The sequence below is a fragment of the Tauraco erythrolophus genome, chromosome 5 (assembly GCF_009769465.1).
Source record: "Tauraco erythrolophus isolate bTauEry1 chromosome 5, bTauEry1.pri, whole genome shotgun sequence".
NCBI lineage: Eukaryota > Metazoa > Chordata > Aves > Musophagiformes > Musophagidae > Tauraco > Tauraco erythrolophus.
In genome coordinates, this window is record NC_141469.1 from 5,838,584 (window position 1) to 5,852,107 (window position 13,524).

General features: G+C 39.0%; 1 protein-coding gene and 1 long non-coding RNA gene across 2 annotated transcripts; both read right to left on the bottom strand.

Moving 5' to 3' along the window:
• Nucleotides 1-4,148: 4,148 nt before the first annotated feature.
• LOC147528677 (uncharacterized) lies at nucleotides 4,149-5,538 on the bottom strand. The gene is made up of 2 exons (XR_015222175.1): nucleotides 5,393-5,538; nucleotides 4,149-4,518 (listed from the first exon to the last, which is right to left on the bottom strand). It is a non-coding gene; the product is annotated as an uncharacterized LOC147528677 (long non-coding RNA).
• A 3,036-nt stretch (nucleotides 5,539-8,574) lies between these two features.
• On the bottom strand, nucleotides 8,575-11,202 carry FABP2 (fatty acid binding protein 2). Its single transcript, XM_009981241.2, has 4 exons — nucleotides 11,136-11,202; nucleotides 10,284-10,456; nucleotides 9,587-9,694; nucleotides 8,575-8,625 (listed from the first exon to the last, which is right to left on the bottom strand). Exons 1-4 carry the CDS (start codon nucleotides 11,200-11,202, stop codon nucleotides 8,575-8,577), a joined length of 399 nt encoding a protein of 132 aa, XP_009979543.1.
• Between the last annotated feature and the right edge of the window lie 2,322 nt (nucleotides 11,203-13,524).

The window sequence follows — 13,524 nt, forward strand, 5'->3', positions numbered from 1 at the left end:
TGATTCTAGTTGCCTTAACGCTTACCTCTGTTACTCAGCTTGTCTTCCACCATTTATAATAAAAATGGTCCCTTTGGGTGTACGCATTTTACAGCAGTGGGATCAACTCGATGTTACTAATTTTTTAAGAAGATTTAATTAGTAGCAGTTTAATAAGTGTTCCTTCAGACTGTGGTCACTACATAGTTAGACTAACAAAAGGGATAAACATATTACCATATATAATGCAGTAAATATAGTTATAATAGAGCAGTGTTTATCCTGATAGGTAGGAGGAGGTGCCATGGGTGTTTTTTTTCAACTGACTTCTCTGAGAGTCTGTGCTTTCACAAACCTTCAAGTGTCTTTAATACAAGTTTACCCAGAGCATTTCTAACTTTTTATTTGAAAAGCCTTAATACTATTAATAATTCTTCAAAATGGTTCTGGTTTGCAATTGTTAAATAAGATTTTCCAAGGGAATTCAAGTAAACTGCAGTAATAGACTGTCCTATGTTAGTGTACATTTTTAAACATATTTATCAGATTTGTTCCCCCTATAAGCTACATACCTTAACTTATTAAAAATAAATTTAACCACATAAGCTACAAACTGATATAGCAGAATAGGATACAAATTTTAAAATACAGAGTTATCATGCAACTATGGAAGATACCTTCTGTAAGGTTTTAGGTATATTTACTACTTATGTTCAGTTCTGATTTATTCTACAATTGCATTCAAAGTCAATGCTGCTATTTATTGAACTTCCTATCTTTCTTCAGTTTGACATTTTGAGCAATGTTTAACGGGGATCAGACATTTGATTTTACTGATGGTTTTTCCTGTTTGGAGCTGTCCTACACATGAATACGTTCTGTATTAGCAGATCAGGCTGACTGATCCTGCAGCCACTCAGACTGTGGTGGCTGAGGCAGCATGAAAAGAAGAGGTTCCTCTCTTTCTCTTCTCTAGTACTCTGCCCGGCCATTTTGGGATCTCTGACATTTACCGTGTTGTTTGTTAACCCAACTTATCTCAATAACAAAGAGGATTATTTATTCAGGTTTTATTTCATTAGTTAAATCAGTGCACAGAACTATCTAGCGAGTGCTGAGGCCCAGGATGTGGCCCTGTGAGGGCTGGGGAGGAAAGAAGGGCCAACAGGATTTCACCCTCGTGGCAGCCCTCACTGTTCAAAATGACCCATGGTGTCAAGAGGCAGGGGCTGAGAGTTCTGGTTTAGTCTTGTTGCAACATCGAACAATGTATAATTTAGAATTAACATCAGCAAAGCCTGACACAACCTGTGAAAAAGCTAGATTTTGTCATTCCTATTAAGAGTGTTAACTTGGGGTGCTGTTGATTACATGTGAGCATCAATGCCTTTTAGTTATGAAAATAATGCAAGGAGGTTAAATATGCATAAACACACTCTTGCTTATACTTGCACTAATAGTCAGAAAGGCTTTTTTATGTTTATAAACCTTACAGAAGTTTTAGTGCTTCAACCAAATGTTGGCAGTCGTTTAGCTGATTATCCAAGGTATACATTTAAACAGTAGTTTGGGTTGTTCTGTGTCAGGGTCAGGTTTGGTTTTTTTTAAACTACATGTAACTTACAGTAGAACTGGAACATGATATAGGCAACAAACAAGGTATCTTGGATTAATCTTGTTATTTATACCTTCTTGATCAAAATTTGTTGTAGCACTTGAAAAAAAAATGAATTCTAGAATTTGTAGTGCAAATAATTATGCACATTCAGGTATGGCTGCTGGTAAACAGCAACTTAAAATTATTTTGTAAGAAAATAAGTTGAATAGAGAAAAAGAACCCTGCAAATGTAAGAACTTGGAAGATTCCTAATTAATATTTTTGAGAGAGATTTCAGAATGTGTAAATTAACCTTTTCTAGTTCATCCAGCAATGTTACATAATATACATAGCCAGTTAAGTAAAACTGTCTTCTAATACTTGTATAAAAACAAAGATTATTGGAATTTGTAAATAATGTATAATTTGTAAAATGTTTTGCAAAAATCTTGTATTTGAAATGACAGTATTTTTATGTATGAATAGCACAGCAACAACTGTGAATGATGTTAGACTTATTTTTAAACATGCATAGCAATGTTCTTACTTCTGTCCAATGAGCAATATGAATGCCTCTTACTGATACCAATGAAATCTGGCTTCCAGTAAGCACAACTGGTAAACTCACTTATAAAGTAGCTGCACTAATTTAGATGTACTTCAATCTCCTTGCTTTGCCTGAAACAATCTTACCAGACAACTTTCTATGTGACCCATGTTTACCAGGTATTTAATTATAGTAAATAGACAGCTAATCAAGGCACCTTTGTTTTTATATTTGACTCTGCACTCCAGGTATGTATGTAATATTTGCTAACTAATATGTGATAACTTGTTTTAACTTACCTAGGGTGCCTATTTATTTTTTTATAAATGTCCCCTTCTGCCTATAGATTTGTATAAGAGCCTAGACAATTTTTGTAACAGTAAAGACATTAACAAGTCTTGTAATTAATATATTTTTCAGTCTTTAGAATAATTTTCTTGCAAAGTTCTGCTTGTTCAAACTATCAGATAAAAATTTAAAATATCTTTTGTCTTTTGTTCTTTTTCTACTCCACATTTTTATGTATATAAAAAAAAGTTGGCTTTCCAGAACTACATTTTTCAAGTGACAGGTAATGGTTGAAAGTTTTGCAGAGATTGTGGTTCAGTTACCTTTTTTTAAACAGCAAAATTCGTCTTCTAAACTATTTCTTCATAAAGCTGTGAAATGCATACAGCAGTTTTAATACCATAATCCTAGACTTGCTGACAATGGATTGATTAGTTATGCAAGCTTTCTACCTTACTACCTTTGCTTTATTAGGGGTAAGTGAAACTTGCCTTGATATATGTATTCATGTGCTCCAGAAGTGTATCAAGCAGCTTGAGCTGATGCATCACAAGCCTGCACTTTGCCAGCCTTAAGTTTTCTGAGATATATAAAACCTTGTGAAGGAGAGAACTGAATTACTAGAAGATACCTTGAAATGTCTTTTAACTTTCTAAAGGTTATTAAAACTTACTCTCACCTGTCTTCCTTACCAAAAGAGAAATGGAGCAGCATTACAGTGCTTCCCTAATAGGTTGTTCCCTGGAGATTTCCCTGTTGAAATTATGTTAGAGGGGAGAAAAAAAAAAATAGTGAACTTGTCTCTTTTTTTAATAGTTTAATTTGAAAAACTTGAAAAACGATTTTCTTATTTGTGGGAATGCAGTCAGAGTTCTGTTCTTCTCTGCACTGTGAGTCAGGAACTCTGAAACAGCCTGACCAACAGCCAAGATCATAGATGCTAGCAGTACGGGTGTCACAGTTCTTAAAGCACAGGTCTGATACAGAAAGCCACTGTCAGTGAGCAATTGTCTTTCCCTTTCTTTTTCTTTTATTGTTAAAGACAGCATATATGACCAATTTGCATCCCAAAACCTATCTAACCTGATAGGAGCCTATTTTCATTTAATGTGTTAGAAGACAGTGAAACATTCTACACTTCAAAGTCTCTGAAATCTCATTATTTATTATAAATATTCCTGAAAAAAAACAACCACCATGAACTGTATTTCTCCGAATCAGAAACTAGTATTCACGAGGGAAAAATAATGAAGAAAACTGAACCTACTCCACATACTTAACTTCCTTTTCTTTCTCCTGAGAGTGCAAGACTCCTTGATATAACACTGTTTTGAAACTCCCTATAGCAAGACAGATGACATTTTGATGGGGCATGTGGAAGTTCAAACCTGTTACTTACCTGTTACTGTCTTAGTCACCCATGGAAGGCAAATGGAAGAGGGTACTTTACATATAACCTGCCACCTACTCAAGATGGCTCCTGTTGGAAGCTTGCTCCTTCACTATTTATAGTAAGGAAATCAGAACTTGTTTTATCTAAATGAGTGAGGACAGTAGGCTGCTACTGCTGTTAAATATGTTTCAGAAAGCATAGTAACTGCAGAAGCTGGAATCTCATGCATGCTGTGGTATAAAGACAAAAAGGTATAACAAAAATCAAACAGCATCAAACCCTCATGATCAACTTTTTGAAAGCAGAACAGCTGGATAAGCTTCATCTATTGAGGGAAATTAAAGTGTCAGTCTATGTAGAAGCTGGATTTTATTCTCAGCCACTTTACAGTCTGTCCTTTCAGTTGATTTTATTCAAACGATACAAATTTTCATTTCTGCTTAACAAACCTTCAGGCACTCATTACAAAAGCACAGTCAAGCTGTCTTATGTGACTTCTAAGGCACAGTTTAGACACACAAACAGGATAAAAGTAAAAACCTGAAGAGTAGTACTTGTGATAGAGCCAGGAATATATTATGATGTAGTGCATACATATGCCTCTTGCATTCACATGCAAGTGGAGTTATGATCCCAGTTGTTTATACTGCACAAATGGTCGTCTTCTTCCACTGCTAGTTTTCATAAGGTGCATCCTGTGATTAGATAGTGGATCTACAGAAAACAGAAGAAGTCTGGTTACTTTTGCAGTGCCATACAGGCCTTTAGAAAATACAGCAAACATGAAAAAAGCATCAAGCATATTATCTAATCCAAAAGCTGATAGTGTACTTCTTTGTAAAAAAAAAAAAAAAAACCAAGCCACAAAAACAAACAAGCTGCTGGTTGTTTTGAATTTACCTTTTACATTTTTTTAGAGGTATTTGGTACTTTAAAAAAATCACATCTGCTTCAGGGCTTTATTACCCTGAAAACTTCACACTACTGTTGATCTTCCTGTGTAAGAAAAGGAACAGCTTGCAAAAACTATGTGGTTTAAAGGGCTCTCAACTCAGAGGTGTCTGGATGCAACTGTAAGAAGCTTTGTTGTACAAGTGGGATAATGGTGAAGTTTGGTAGCAGAAGCGGGCACATCCCGACAGCCGCTCTTACGACTGAGGTGTGCATTTTCTCTCATGCCATGCCAGCTGCCCTGCTGCTATGCAGGCTTAAGTCAGAGACTGCTTGGTGCTTTCCAGGCCTTTTGAGGCGAAGCTGCTGGGACGCTCCGGGCAAGCGAAGCCAAAGCTGCTGTCCTGCCAGGAGCCGTACCTTCCCCCCAGCCTGTCCGCGCGGGTCACCTGTGGGCACCTCAGCGAGGCACAGGCCGTCCAGGTGCTGACAGAAGCTCCCCCCACCCCGCCTCCAGTCACCCTCCGGCCGCCCGCCCGCCCTTCTCCCTCCCAGAGCCGCCGCCTCACTACTGCTCGCCCGACTGGTGGGTGGAAGCCCGCGCCGGCCCGGGAGCGCCGCGCCACGCTGAGAGCCGGGCCGCCTCAGGCGACGGGCAGGACCCCGGCCCGAGCGCACCCGCCCTCCGCCGGCTGACCTGGGCCCGGCGCCCTCAGGGCAGCAGGTAGATGATCACGAAGAGCGCCAGGTCGAAGAGGACGAAGAGCCACAGGTCCAACCAGTAGGACTGTCCCGACAACGACAGCGCCCGGCCGTCATTCGCCGCCGCCGCGCCCTGCTGCGGCTCCCGCCGCCGCACCGCCGCTTCCATTTTCTCAGAGGTCTCTGCGCGGCACAGCGGCACTCACGGCGCAGGCGCCAGCTGGTCTTCCGGGTGGGGAGCCAATAGGAGCGGAGCGCACGTACCGCCGCCACCGCTCTCTGCGGCACCGCCCTCGCCGCCTCACGTAGCGCCCGCCCCGCCCTGCCGGGGGCGGCGGTTAGTGGCCGTTGGGGCGCGAGCGGCGGTGACGTGCTGGTGTTTTCCCGCCCGCAGCAAGCGCGCGTGCGGTACCTCGCTGGTCCCCTCACAGCTGCTCTCCTCACAGGCGGCCGCTACAGCGGCTCCTTTCCCGCTCGCTGCTGAGGGGCTAATGGCGGTGGTGGGCCGGTCTCCTGTGGTGAAGAGATTGGACATGGAGGGAGCCGCTCTTTCTCCTGCTGGCGTTAGGAGGAGTGGTGCCTGTGGAGGCTCTCTCTGAGGTGGTGACTGACGTTTCTGTGGTAGCACCTGGGCGCTACTTTTTGCCGCTCCCCACCAGTCTTCAGGTGAGACACGGGTGTGGGGACGAGCAGGTGGTCAGTCCTGTCAAACCGTGCTGGCTCCCTTCTCTAAAGGTGTATCGGGACTCGCGTGGAAATAAACGTTCACAAGTTCTTCCCGATACAGTTTTTTGGAGAGCAGATGTTTGCCTGGATGAAACTAAAGGACCTTTTAGGAAATCCTGTTGTGAAGAAGTTTAGGAAAATTGAAATTGTTTTAAGATACGCTCCTATCCTTGAAGGTTGGTTGGAGCTTGTACACCCTAAACAAACATGGTAAAGCTCGTGTAGACAGTGCATAGTGCATGCTTTATTCACACAACACACAGCTGTCTAAAATTAAATAAAGCTGCACAGCTTGATGCCATACATCATAGCTGTGATGTACTGCCCTCAGTCCAGCCAGTTCACTCAGCATTGAAAGGAGTGCAATTATTTCCATTGTGTCCAGAAGCCTAACTAGAAACTTAGCAATATATTAAAAAACCCAAACACTTCCTCATTGTAGCTATTAACCCTTTTTAGCCTCACATTAAGAGAAAAGGCAATACTTGCAGCAGAATACAGAGCAGGTGTATCTGATGGGAGTTTAACTTCTCATAAGCATACACTTAGGGGTAGCTGTTTTCCTTAATAAGTTCTATCCTTAGAAATAAGAATGAACTTGAGTTTGTCTTGACATAGTATCGGGTAAGCATATGCGTGTCAGGTGGAGTGTATTGGAGATTTTAAGTGGGAACAATGACAATACTTCCCCTTTAAGTCTTGTAGCCATCTTTATTACCTTGTTTGAGCGAAAGGAACTGTGATTTGTAGGTTTCCCCAAAGTGAATGATTCCCTAGTAAGTTGGAAAGTAATGTAATTCTAAAATTCCTGCCTAGGAAACAAAAGTCTCCTACTCAAATTTGCTAGGCTATCTGATTCACATTCTAATATAATGATCTTATTTGCTAGTTTAACAAAGCTGTAAAGCTTCTCTGTCCCTTTAACTGATGATCTTATCTCAGGTACTGAAGACTGAGTCTTCAAAGATTTTCCCTTATTTTTAAGTACAGCTGCTGACTACATCTGTCTGCAGTATTTGAAGTTGTTACATACTTTTGAGCTCTCTTTTTTTTTTTCCCATAAATAACGATCAGATTACTTTTCAGTTTGTGGCCTTGTATGTAAGCCAGAATGAACTAAAATAATTTCTCAAATACTCTAAAAAACAAAATACCGCACTGATTATTGTAGCAAATCAATCAAACAAATCTGGGAACCTAGAACAAAATAACCATGAATCAGGGTGCTACTGGGCTGGCTGTGGCAGAGCATTGGTGACAGAGTTGACTTTCTGAACCAGAAGGCTGCAAGACTTAAAGGGTCAGCATACTAAGGGGAGAAAGAGAGAACATATTCAGAACTTAATACAGATTTCATTCCAGCCAGAAAATTCTCTAAAAGAAATAAAATGGCATTCTCCAGTTTCCTGAAACCTTTGACATGTAATTGTTAATATACTAATGTGCAATTTAGAAGCAATAATGACACACAGCTGAGAATGAAGGTCGAACTGTGTAACAGCTCCTCGATGGTTAGGGCTTCTGTCTTGTAGCTAAATCTGCTTTTTCAGTGTGCATAGCTTAACTGAAAGATCTGTCACATGGCTTAATGCAAGCCATTATTCTTTATCCCTCTCTCTTTTAAAGGCTTTAGTGTCTGAACAAAATAGCCTAGAGAGAGACAGAATTTTGTAATAGTGTTGTTTCCAGATTTTAAGGTGTTGGTTTGTTTGGTGGGTTTTTTTGTTTGTTTAGTTTTTCCAGATTTTAAGGTGTTGTTTTTTTGGTGGGTTTTTTTTGTTTGTTTGTTTAGTTTTTCATACCTTTGCTTTTCAGTTTTACATCTCTTTGTAATAGAAAATTGAAGGACTGTTTGAAATAGTATTCTCTTCATTGTGATGTATGTGGTGTATGTATCCACTGAGAGACGATTATGTAAAAACTGTCTACACTGGAAGTTGCATACAATTAATATCTGGGGAAGGAAACCTCATTAAGAAGGGTGATCTGTCCTACTCCTAACTCGAACACTGTTTGCGTCATGAGAGCATTTTGGCAGTAGAGGGAGCTATGAGACGCTGAAGAACACAAAAATACAGGCTAAGAGAGGATGCCGTTATAAAAATGACTAAAGGAAAAAATGGTTTTATTTTTTTCTTCGTTTATGGCCAGAAAAAAGACAGTCACGGAGAGCTGAGAAAACAGGGGAATAAATCCTGCGAGGTGTTTTAAAAACCCCTCAGGTAGGACTTGGTCCAAATAACATTTTAGCATTTATATCAAATCGTAATGGGATTTTGTTTATTCAAGGCACAACAGTGAACATAAGGAACTAGCCTGTGTTTTCAACAAGGCTAAATAGGTACTAAACAGGTGCTGTGAGGGGATAAAAGGAAAAAAACCCACAGGGTATGTTAAAAAATGGTTCTCTTTCATTGTTTTTTAATTCTGGTGCTGTTCTGGGTGAAGTATTTAGCCCCTTTTGAAGAATCTTTTGGCTTCAACTCCTTCATATACGTAGGTCTGTTAAGAAATTAAGAAGAAAAATCAGTGGCTGCTATTACAAAGTTTCATGTCACAGATGCTACTGAGAGATGGTCAACAGTGATTGAATTAATTGTGACTGGTGGCCATGTGGGGCCTAGCAGCCCTTGTGCTGGCTCTGAGGAAAAGAACATAAGGAAAGCAGCCTATTGTCAATAGGCATAAATTCTCTATGTAAACATTTGAACCACTACAGGACAGCTTTTGGGGGCTTCAGAAAATAACCAAAATGTTGAAGTGCTGTATTTCCACTACCACTACTTCGTAAGTTTCATCTATGTGACTGCTTTCATTATAAGTGTGAAGAAGCACTGAAGGGTTGGACTCCATGTTTTTGACATCTCAAATCTCACATCTATCCATAAGGTTAGTTTTTTTTATTTATTCTTTTAAGAAGCTTGCGACCCATGAGTCGAGAGGATCTTAAAGCATTACAGTTCAGTTTCTGACTGTACTGCAAAGCTGTGAAACATCTCCTTTTTGTATCAAACTTAGCCCTCTCTGCCATCATCCCCTAGCCCAACCCCAAACTTTGTTTTAAAAGGTCATTTCTCAGCCATAGACAGCATGACCCTGTAGTAAGCTCCTGTGGTAAGGCTTTTACAAGGCAGACACTTGGAAAAGGGCCTTCAGTCAGAACACATCTATATAATATATGTATAGATATCTATCACTCTCTATATATCTTCTGTATGCAGCTTGTGTTCACAGGCTCCAGAATGCATTGATAAGGTACAGTTCATATGGGTAGAAAAACATAAAAATCACAGATCGTGGGTTTTATTTTAAAGTTTTAAATTTTAATAAATTACTCGACTTGAGAATTTAAAGATAAATGAAGTTATTTGTCTTGAAAATATTTTCTACTTTCAGAATAGCTTTTATTTTTCTTTCAGTTCATTATATTGTAAAATTATGTGTAACTGGCTGCTTAACTCACCTGAACAAGTTCATCACCTACAACTTCTCTGTATGCTGTGAGTGCTTTTCCATTATCTTTTCTAGTAAATGTTCCTACAAGTTTGTTTCCTTCCAAGTTCCAAGAACCCTATAATGGGGAAAAAAAAAACCCAAGTATTTTGCAATACATATGACACTGATTTGATTTAAAGACTGCAGGAATGCTTAAAAGTGAGAAGAGATCAAAACAGTTTAATAATGCTTTTTTAGATGTTGATGGAAAGGCTGTAAAAATGAAATTTTAATAATCCCACTAGTTTATTTATTTGCATAATAGTCAAGTTAGATTTTTTTTTTGTGCTTAGTGCACCTTAATTAATTGTATCAACAGAGAAAAAGTAATTTCTTTAAAATACCCACTCTGCACTCTAGATGGTGCACTTGAGTATTATAAGAAGTAAAATTGCAATCCCCTGGATTTCATCGTGTGAAAATTGCTACATTCTCTGCTTTTTGGGCACTCTATGGAACCCTGAGTTTCACGGTACAGTGTTGACCCATTAACAGTTAAGACTACCTTGTGGTTTTGTCTATAAGCTGCAAGCATTCCTGAACAGTCACACTTTAGAAGTAAAATTTAAATTAAAAACTAGGAAGACAGATCATTCATGTTGAAACCATACTTCATAAAGTTGTTATAATATCATAAGTATATAATTATATAAAAAGTATCTTACAGTAATTTCAGTCCCATCAGCCAGACTGTACTCAAAATTGACTCCCAGAGTGAATTCAATATCTATGGTGCGGAAGTGGCTCGATTCTTTGATAGTAAATTTGTTTCCATCTTGTTGGATAGTGATATTCAGATTATCATGGGCTCCTAACTTTCTTTTCATCACATTAACACCTAGAAAAATCAATTAACATCAATCAGAAAAAAACCAACCTACAGCATCATGTTTGTCTCTTTTTGGTGACTTTTAGGTGGTCAAGTGAGTTTATTCCAGCATTCTGACCTGAATTTTTATTATTCTTCACTTTTTATTGAGGCCATATTCACCAGTACAAATATAACACAAACCACCGTCCAACTGGAATGGTTGCATTTATACCCATATAACACACAGTTTGTACAAACTTAAGTATCAGGATGTTAAAATGAGTTGAATCATGTGTTTGATAAAATTGAAGAATGATGATTTCCTCCCTGTGTATCTTTTAAACTAGTTTCACATTATCAAAATTATATTACAGCTATAGAATTCTGATTCAAGTTTATCATTCAAATCCTCTGAGCCTTTTCCTCAAATGCAGACTTAGAGATTCTTTCCTCTGCTGAAATAAATCTGCTGGAATTAGTGAAGCTGTTTAAGATTAACATAATGTAATTAAAATCAGAACATTTATCAGTATCTTTCTTCTCCCCTGTGGAATCTTTTGAAAATAAGTGCAGTACACTCTTTGAGGGCAGAGCAGCAAACAGCAGAAGGACAGGCTAGCCAGAAGATAGGTCACAGACAGCTCGAGTTTGTATTCAGCCATAGTGGTATTATCCTTGTAGGAGGCATTGGAAAAGCAGAACTTACCCATCACCTCCATGAACTTTTCATAGTTTTCATTCCTGTCTATTTTCCAAGTACCATTAAATGCCATGTTTCTGTCTATAGGAGGACTGTTCTGAAGTAGCAGATCTTTGCAAAAAGAATTTATGTACTAGCTTATCTTGAAAGCAATTTGCAGGATGATGTGTCTGACTAAAGCTCAATGGATGCACTGATTTTTTTCCATAAGTTTACTGTCGTTTAATCAAATTTCTAATCGTGACCACACTGCTTGCTGAATCTGTCCCTTATTTCTGCCAAATCATGACATTTTATAGTATCTTTATTGCTTGTCTTGATAAAGAATCACTAATCCATTCATTTTATTCACCATATTTGAGTTGTAGTAAAAATCAGCTATCTAGTGAAAGCAATAATTAGAAAATTTCTTGACATTTTCTATCTCTATTGTACCATCATGCTTGTGGGAGAGTCTTTATACAACTGGAGAAAAGATATTTACCCAACAAACCAAACACAAATCTCTACTTTGTCTATTATAATTTAGTAGAGATCTGTTCTGCTCAATGTAATAAGCATGGGGCAGAGGATTTACTGAATGTCTGCAGGTTGTTTCAGAAAACTATCCACTTGCTGCTTGTGTAGTGCTGCGCTTTGAAAATTAGGATGATATTCTAAACTTATGTGCTCACTCTTTATAGTTTAAATTCTGAGCAGTTTCTACAAATTTTCTTCATTATAACACATTCATAGCATGAATGCTATGTGCATCTAACCCATTCCTACAATAGAAAAAGATGTGCAGCTAAGTGAATTTACCTGATGTGGTTGATTTCCATAGGTCCCAGATTTTGTCCATTCGAGGATAATGCAGAACATGAGTCTTCCCTAACTTAGCTCCTTCTTCCCCCTCCACCCTCTCCAAAGCAAAACTATTGACACAGTTTTTGTCTTTACCAAGTTTAGGGTTATAATTATTCTGTTCATGTGGATGGCATCAGCTTCGCTGTCCGTTAGCGTCAAAATGTAAATGTAAATCCAGAACATTGAGTTGGATTTTGCTTAGCACACAGGTGATAGGTTGTGCTCTACTTACCAAATTTTAGCAGTGTCTCATGTTATCAACATCTTGTACGTCTATGGATTACAGCCTGGAACAAGAGGTTTTATTGAAGAGTAACTGTAAATTTAGAACTTTGCTAGCAATGCCAGAATACTGTGGCTTTTCACCTCAGCTTCATTTTGAAATCAATAGTAATCTCGGTAACAGACTGGAGAGGAAAAACAGCTCAACAAGCATTTCTCACCTCTTGATGAAAAGAAAACAAAAAAGAATGTAGGTTCATACTGTTGCAAGTGGTGTAGGGAAAGATGCCATACTTGAAGCCAAAACAAGGTGCTAGAATCTGACCATGCATTAGAGTTAATTTTGTTTTCAGACCCTTTGGTCTTTTGAAAGATGGGATTTGGTGCAAACCAGTGTGTTGTAGTTGTGAACACCTCATGTTCCAACTACAGCTATTCCAATTCAAGGAGTCTCTCCCAGCAGTAACTCGCGGAGGTCATCTCGAATCTGCCAGAGCTCCTTTTATAAGTGTTTCCTAATCAATTTCATTTGAAATGAGCCACCTCCTCTTATACAGCAGATTTTTCAAACCTAGGGGTTTTGCCTAAACCATATGGGGAAGAGAGAGGAATATGAAGAATCTCATTTGCCAAATGAATGGTTCCTGTGAGGGTGCAGTACCCTCAGCGTGAGGTCACACTGAACGTGTTGGAGCACTAACCTGGTGAGCCAGCACAGCCACAGCTGGGAGAGAGCAGGAATCCACAGGCGTGTCCCTGTTTTGAATGGGAAGGTTTGCCTGAAAGTGACAAGGGTTGGGGTTGTGGATGCGTGTCCTCTTCAGGCTACAGCTTGTCTTCTTGTCTTCCGTTGTTCCAGCTACTGTCGTTCGCCTGCCTCAAAGCTGTGGTCTTCCATCTTAGAAATGCCTTTTTTTCTCTAAGGCTAGGAAGAAGCAGAGCCTGCCACTCTTTGTGTACTAGCTATCTGTTCTTTCCCCTTCTTACCTCTTATATTCCTGTCTTGCAGGGTAAAGAAGCCTGCCAGATGGAAGTTGTTCAGGCTGTTTACTCTTAATGGCAGTGAGAGAAGTACCTCAGAATATCTATTTAACATCACCATTTAGGTCTCATTATGTAGTTTTGACATGCTGTTTATTACCACATTTTCATGCGATTTTTCATCACCTTGACTTACATAAATGTTCTAAAATAAAATTTGCAGAGAAGTAGGCATAATTTTGATAGGAGAAAATCTGCCTCTATATGAATATTAGAATTACAAAATTATCTTTTGTGAAGGACAAAATTGAAATACTGCATCTCATTGTGAACTGGAGCATTGTCA

What these genes read in the sequence shown, in the direction of transcription:
- FABP2 (XM_009981241.2), bottom strand. Translation starts at nt 11,202, where the DNA reads ATGGCATTTAATGGTACTTGGAAAATAGACAGGAATGAAAACTATGAA. An exon ending in CTGATGGGACTGAAATTACT is followed by an intron (nt 9,695 to 10,283) that starts GTAAGATACTTT and finishes TCCCCATTATAG; the next exon opens with GGTTCTTGGAACTTGGAAGG. An exon ending in TAGGTGATGAACTTGTTCAG is followed by an intron (nt 8,626 to 9,586) that starts GTGAGTTAAGCA and finishes ATTTCTTAACAG; the next exon opens with ACCTACGTATATGAAGGAGT.